Below are 7778 nucleotides of genomic sequence, written 5' to 3' on the forward strand. Positions count from 1 at the left end.
TCTGATCTACCCTTTCATTCTCATAATGTGCTAGCCTAAATCTGACTAGAAATATTAGATCCATGATATCCCTCATCTTTCAGACTTTACCCAATAACAGACATTGCAGCATTTTCAGCAGAACTTAGGGAAATTGCTACCTGATCCCTAGCAAAGACATATCCTAACTTTTCTACAGCAATAGGAAAGTACAGGTTTTAAAGGAGATTACTCTTATGTATTTACAGGATAAAATAAATGTTGTTCTTCCCCTTTTACTTCAATCCTCTGCATTATCCCCACAAATGTAGCAATTTAATCCCTACACGAAACCACTATTTGTTTGCCATCAAAAAACAAGAAATAGCGGTAGCAATGTTATCCTGATCAAAGGAATCCAATAATATAGTGCAGAAGCAATGCAAGCCTACACTTTTAGAGAGACAGATGGCCATTTGGTTGAAAGATCCAACTGTATTTGCTGCAAATCCATTCCAGAAGAAAAATACAATTTATATTTTACCTGAGGATACAAATAAAGGATCGCAAGTATTGCTCCTATTTTTGTCCATTAACGTGACATGTATTTAGTAGGAAACTGTATCAAAAATAGTTACTTGACATTTCTCCAGGAGTTGTTGACATGGTAATTTATGTGGTAACAGGCACTGTATATGCAATGCCCTTCACTCACCAGTGGAGTGGGTGCCTTCTCTACATCCAGAATTAGCTTTCCTATATTGCCTCTGTCGTGGATTCTCTGCATAGCCTCCTTCACCTGGAATTAAAAACCAATGTTAAATCCCATAAGCAAAGCAATCCCAGTTCAACAGGGTGTCACTTTGTCACATTTCATGGTGCTCCAATGGTCCTCAGAGAAAAACTACAAAATTTGGCATTGTCTAGAGGATTCATCCTCAAGGGTAAAGGTAGTCACTTGTCTAGTACCTAAGACAATGGGGTCTCAGATTCTGGGTGCCGGTAATACAGATAATACAAACTTAGGCTGCAGCTTAACAGACCATTCACATATACAGGCAGGTCTCTGCCAGTATTTCCAATAAATCTTTCATGTGAGGTTTGCTTTTTTCCCCTGAAGAATCTCTTGAGGATGCTACTTTTCATGAACTGCAGCTATCTTTTGAATACGTTCAAACTAACATATTTTCAACGGATTTGCGATGATTTTCAATTAATGTATTTCATATTCATACAGGGTCAATGCTGCTTACATTAAACCCAATACACGATTGTGGCCAATACCAAAAATCAGACCTTAGTTCATGAGCACTATGCATTCCCAATAATTATTTTTTTTACTGGTGTCCTTCAGTTAGTACTGAAGATAGACATTTAACAGCTGGATGTAATTAGCATGTGCAAAAGAAACTAGAAAAAACTCTGCTCACTAGTACATTTGAAAAGAGTTCATTTTGATGTATGAAATTTCAGGACTCATGGGAGCCCCATGTTGATGAAATGGAGTATCGTGCATGTGCATGTGCTCTTTACCAGGTTATCTGATGCACAGAGAGAAAATGTTATTTAATAGACGAGGACTGGAAAGGACAGAGCGTTTCCTCACTTCAGTGTTCAGAAACTTCAGAAACTGTGAACACTGCATATAAAAGGTTATTCCATATCATCAGCACTTCATATTTTGCCAACATAGTTGGAAGTGTTGAGGAAAAAGTAAAACAGAGAATTCCATTTTAACAAGATCCGCCATCTACAGCAGTTTCAGTAGGTATTTTAAGCATGTAAGTATTTTAAGTCCATCTCCTACTATACTGAAGTGGGCTAGAGAGGGTCCCAGTGCTTGACTTTAGTATCTGGCTGGGATCTTTAAAGGTGCTTGAGCTATTTAAACATGATGGCATTCGGTTCCCATGATAACTGCCAGCCCTATGCTGGAAAATTGGCACCAAAGAGTTCAGCTTCACAACAGAACTTTGGTAAATGTACCCTAAATTAGCAGAGACTGGACCTACCCACCTCCCACCCCAAAACAACCAACCCTGTTGAACACGCATATTTTGTAATGATAAAAGTACTATAAACCCAAGACTTTCCACCTCCTCACAGTGTTGTGAATTAATTTGGGAACCATCCTCCTGCAAGTCCATACCCTTTGAGTGGAGGAAGGAATGTGAACATTATAACTGTTTGCATAAAATGATAAAATGACTTTTATCAATTAATTGCATAGGGTTCAGTAAGCTCAGATGTCCTAAAAGGCAAAGAAAAAAAAATAATGCAAAGACTTTGTCCTATGAGCCTAGGAATTTTTTAGATAATACTGTATTCTTATCAGATCATGTAACAGTCTCTTAGTAGTACCTTATTTTTTAAGGACTTATAGCAAAAGCTAGTCTTTGAGGGGTTATGGTATGATGCAAATAATCCAAATGAACAGGACAGAATTGAAGAAATCAGCACACACCTTTGCCAAGCAGTTGAAATTTGTAACCAGAAATATGTTGAAACCCAGGTATACAACATTTATCAGATTTTGCACCCTCTCACATTGAGAGGCAAATTTGAGAAAATATGCTTTCCCTGCATTTTTTCTCATGCACAATATCAGTATTAAGATTCTGCAGGAAGGTTCATGTGTATTTCTTGGATACCCTGAAGTAGCCTGCAAATGCAAGCAGCAGGCAAGAGGAAAGGTGAGCAGTACAATTTATAAAAACAATGGAGATGGGATCCAGATGGAGTTATTTAGAGTATCAAAAAAAAAAAAAGTTTGAAGAGATTCATAGACATTAGGGCTGGAAGGGACCTCGAAAGATTATCGAGTCCAGCCCCCTGCCCCAGGGCAGGAAGTCAGCAGGGGTCAGAGGATCCCAGCAAGATAAGCATCCAAATGTCTCTTGAAGGTGTTCAAAGTAGGTGCTTGAACCACTTCCAGTGGCAGGCTGTTCCAGGCCTTGGGGGCTCAGACTGTAAAGAAGTTCTTCCTTACGTCCAGCCTGAAACGGTCTTGAAGGAGTTTGTGACCATTTTACCTTGTCATCCCTTGGGGTGCTCTGGTGAACAAATGTTCCCCCAGATCTTGGTGAACACCCTGATAAACTTATAGGCGGCCACCAAATTGCCCGAGCCTGCACTTTTCCAGGCCAAAGAGTCCCACAGCTCTCAGTCTCTCATCATAAGGACTGTTTTCCTGACCTCTGATCAGGCGCATGGCTCTCCTCTGGACTCGCTCAAGCTTCTTCATATTGTTTTTGAATTGTGGAGCCCAAAACTGGACGCAGTACTCCAGTTGCGGCATCACCAAGGCCGAATACAACAGGAGAATGACATCCCGGGATTTGCTTGAGAAGTGTCTATGGATGCAAGCCAGCTTTTTGCTCGCTTTACTAGCTGCAGCATCACACTGAAGGCTCACGTTCATCTTTTGGTCAATAATGACCCCCAAGTCCTTTTTGTCCGTAGTGCTAGTCAGCATAGCACTGCTGAGCCTATAAGCATGCTGCAGGTTTTTCTTCCCAAGGTGGAGAACCTTGCATTTTCCGGTGTTATACACCATCAGGTTCTCATACGGCCATTTCCTGAGCCTGTCAAGGTCAGCCTGAATCACTCTCCTATCCTCAGGTGTGGATACTTTACCCCAGAGTTTGGTGTTGTTGGCAAACTTGGCCAGTCTGCTTCGGATACCAATGTCCACATCATTAATGAAGAAGTTGAATAGTGCTGGCCCAAGGACAGAGCCTTGAGGGACCCCACTGGTCACAAGGCACCACAACGATTGACTTCCTTCAACCACCACCCTCTGGGTTCGACCACGGAGCCAATTCCCCAGCCAGCGGACCGCGGTTAGCCGCAGTTAGCCAGGTTTTGCCAAGAGGTGACCATGGGACACCAGATCGAAGCCTTCTTTAAAGTCAAGATATATGACATCAATCTCTTCTCCCTTGTCCAGGTGATAGGTCAATTGGTCGTAAAAGGAAATAAGATTGGTCAAGCAAAACCTACCCACAACAAACCCGTGCTGGCTATCCCTCAGGATGTTGCCATCAGCCAGTCTGTTAAGAATAGTCTCTTTGATAATTTTTTCTAAGACCTCCCCCAGAATAGAGGTCAGGCTGATGGGCCTGTAGTTTGCCAGATCCACTTTCCTCTCCTTCTTGAAGATAGGCACCACGCTGGCCTTCTTCCAATCTTCGGGCACTTCACCAGAGCGCCAGGGGTTCTCGAAGATCTGTGCCAGGGGCTGAGCTATGACGCTAGCCAGCTCCTTGAGTACGCTGGGGTGTAAACTGTCGGCTGGCTGAGTTGAAGGTATCCAGCCTCTCAAGGTGGTCCTTCACAAGGTCAGCATTGATGGAGGGTAAGGAATCACCCTCACCCAGGCGTTCCTGTCCTGTAATGGGCAGGGGCGCCCCACGGGACTGGTGAAAAACTGATGCAAAGTACCCATTTAGCAAGTTGGCTTTTTCCTGGGTGTCGGTTGTCAGTTGTCCCATCTGGTTTAGCAGAGGTCTGATATTGCCTTTGCTTTTTCTCCGGCTCCTCACATATCTAAAAAAGGACTTTTTATTGTCCTTGATACTTGTAGCTAGTTGGAGTTCTGTCGCAGCCTTGACTTTCCTAGTTTGCTCCCTGCAGGTCCGGACCAGTGCAGAGTATTCTTCCTCGGAGGTGGATCCAGTCCTCCATCCTTTGTAGGTTTTTCTTTTTTAGATGCAGGAGGTGCACTAGTTCCCTGCAGAGCCAAGGGGGCTGCTGTGCCCTTTTGCTGCCTTTCCTCCGAGACAGAACAGACTTAGCTTGTGCATCCAGGATCGCTCCCTTGAGGAGCAACCACTCTTCCTGAACTCCCCTCCCCTTTGGGTTGTGGTCCCTTAGGGCCTCACTGACGAGCCTCCTTAGCTTGTCAAAGTCAGCTTTCCTGAAGTTGAGGACTTCTGTATTGCTGACTGACTTGCCAGCTTTACAGCGGATGGTGAAGGTGATCAGCCTGTGGTCACTGTCACCCAGCTTCCCTTCGATCATTAGGTCACTGATTAGGTCATCCCCCATAGCCAGTACCAGGACAAGCAGCGCTTTACCTCTTGTCGGCCTGTCGACTTCTTGGGTCAGAGCTTCAACCATTTCACACTCCAAAGCCTGTACATGAGTGTGCTGTTTTTAATTTCCTTGCTGATTCAGTGGCTCAAGTTCTGCCCTTAGCTATCCCTTACAAAGTTACTTGCTACACTATATATGACTTCACAGCATTGTTATACATTTGATGGTAGAAGGCTATACTGACTGAGTATTGCTGGCAACAGTCCATTTTTTAATACAAGGTTGCAATGACTCATTCCCCAAGGTCCATAGAGAAAGCAAAACCAAACCATTCTTTCCTACTGCATCTAGGGTCTTGTTATGGTCATTTATCTTACCAAATTAAAACAAGATCAGGTTGGTATCTCTCTTCTGTACATCACTGGATTTCAAGTGAAGTTCACTCCAGACCAGAAGATTCATACAAAGACCTCTTTACCGAACCATTTCAACTGAATGCATGAGATGTAATTTTCAGTGGGCCCTACGGTCTAATGCAGAATCAAAGTTGAATTTTAATCCATACGTTTCCCTTCCTGCAGCTGTAGCGAGGACAAATTTTATCCACTTGAAGAAGTGGATCTGGGTCCTAAATTACTTTTTCCCCAATTGTGTTTGCTATTTGCATGTGTTAACTCAGAAAATCCAAATAAATAAGTCAGGCCCACTTTTGTTGATGAGGTCAATTCATCTTGCCCTATTATTATTTATTTGCTCATTCACCTCAGAATAAGCAAGCCATATAAATATTCATATAAATCTTTGCTTGCTTTTATACAGCCTAGACTTTAGGTCCCATATGACCTGCATGTGTGGGTTTCAATTAATGTTATTTAATAGGGGAGGACTGGAAAGGACAGAGCATTTTTGCTTGGAGAGGACTAACAGAGATACAGCGACCAGAGCTCTCTCTCCATTGGTAACAAAGAATGTATCTACAAGGAAAGGTGGCCATTCCCACAGTTGCCTTCAGAAAGGTCTCAAAAGCCTGCTGTATTCTGAATGGAAAAAACACAAGATAGAGCACAGCAGCACAAGGCTTTGTGAATCTGAAATATGACCTTTTAGGCAACAGTGGGAGATATGAATTACTGGCAGCAAGCAGAAGAACCCCATTTTGCTCCTCCTTGCATTGACACAGTTGCCTTGTTTCATGGTTGCTCAGACATAATATTTGGAATGGACCCCAAAGTAGAGTTGTTCTCTCCTGTCTGTTCAGCCAGAGGAAGAACTAGGATTAACACAGGAAAATAACTTTCTGATCCAGGACGTTACAGTTAAAAATCAATTTGCACGTTTTTTGTGGCTCACAAAGACGCTGAAGCAGCTCAAGTACATTTCTCCGATCTAGGTCAGCTCTCCACATAGTGCAATCACTGGATGTGTCATAACACCCACATCCAATTAGATTTCAGTACTGATGATAAAACTGGAAATTAATGAGTGCTAAGCAAGACTGGCTTAGCTGCAGCATAAAAATCTATGAAGTCAAAAGATAGCTATAGGAACCCAGGACTGGAAAGGAACATTGGATCATCTAGTCCAGTGGTTCTCAACCTTTTCTGTACCAGGACCCATTTGTAAACACTGATGGACAGTCCCGACCCAGTGCCCCCCCCATCCCTACCCCCGCCAGTGTGTGGGGCATGAGGGGCCCCAAGCAGCCCCTTGCATGCTGGAGCTCTGCCAGCCTGCAAGGGAAAAGCCACAGTTTCCCATGTTTTTCTCCTTTAAAGGAGAATCCATTTTTAAAGTTTGTTGAATATTTTTTAAAGTTTGTTCACAAGCCTTTCATATATTCTTGCAACCCCCTTTTGGGTCATGACCCACGAGTAGAGAAACGCTGATCCAGTCCAAGACCCAGCAACCATAATAAACCATGTAACAGATGTTAACGATAAAGGTCCACAAGACCATTCACTCTGATCCTTCCCATACATGACAAACCACAAATCACCCTCTAAAAAACCCCCATCAGTATGAAAAACAAAGGCTTCAAAAACTAGCATGAGATGGAAAGAAAGCAGGAAAGACCAAGAATGCTGCCACGGTCCATTGTGGTCAAAATGGGCAATAACTGGAAAGCTTAGCTGCCACATCCACAGATCCCTCTCAACTCATGCCCCATTTGTCCCTAGACTATGTCAAGATATTTCAAAATTCTCCTGTTCTCTCAGATTGAGAGGATGCACATGCATTGTGCAATGGGGGTATGGCCAAGGTAACATTGAAATCTAAACCATGATTGCTTCTGACAAGCACTGCGCTGTGTTAGATCTGTAGCCATGTGAGCAGCCTTTGTTCGTCTCGTCCACACACCCCCAGTCTGTCCATTTTAAAGCAGAGTGCCTTCATGAGGCCCTAATATGGGCGTGGGGGGTTGTGTGTGTAAATCACAACTACTGCTAGAGAGAAGCCATGCGGTGAAAGAGCCTCTTCGTATATTTTCCTGAGGGGATGTCATGGTTGAGGGCTTAGGGCTGCTGCTATTGGATCAAAGCCATTTCTTTCCATCTGTATTGCGTACCATGCTGGGAAGAGTGACGCTTGCTGTCAATAGACCTTGGCGAGAGAGGAAGGGCAGAAATGCATTTGCATTACAGGGAAGAGGATGTTCTTAAATAGGTTTTAGGACAGATGTATTTTTTGGAAGTTTAAGGATTGACAGATGTATCAGATCTTTTCCAAGACCACCATGCTGCCTTTGTTAGGATACTCCATTAAAAAAAAAAAAAAAAAGCAGC

The 7778-nt window shown here is 43.2% G+C and overlaps 1 protein-coding gene across 1 annotated transcript in view; it reads right to left on the reverse strand.

The window, feature by feature from the left end:
• The window catches only part of VAT1L (vesicle amine transport 1 like), a 101047-nt gene that overhangs the window by 9053 nt on the left and 84216 nt on the right, over nucleotides 1-7778 (reverse strand). Inside the window, exon 8 of the mRNA XM_019505517.1 lies at nucleotides 674-757. Coding sequence (XP_019361062.1) covers nucleotides 674-757 — 84 coding nt within the window. The remainder of the gene's footprint in view (nucleotides 1-673; nucleotides 758-7778) is intronic.

This window comes from Gavialis gangeticus, unplaced genomic scaffold (genome assembly GCF_001723915.1).
Source record: "Gavialis gangeticus isolate Ggan-Ray unplaced genomic scaffold, GavGan_comp1, whole genome shotgun sequence".
Taxonomy (NCBI): domain Eukaryota; kingdom Metazoa; phylum Chordata; order Crocodylia; family Gavialidae; genus Gavialis; species Gavialis gangeticus.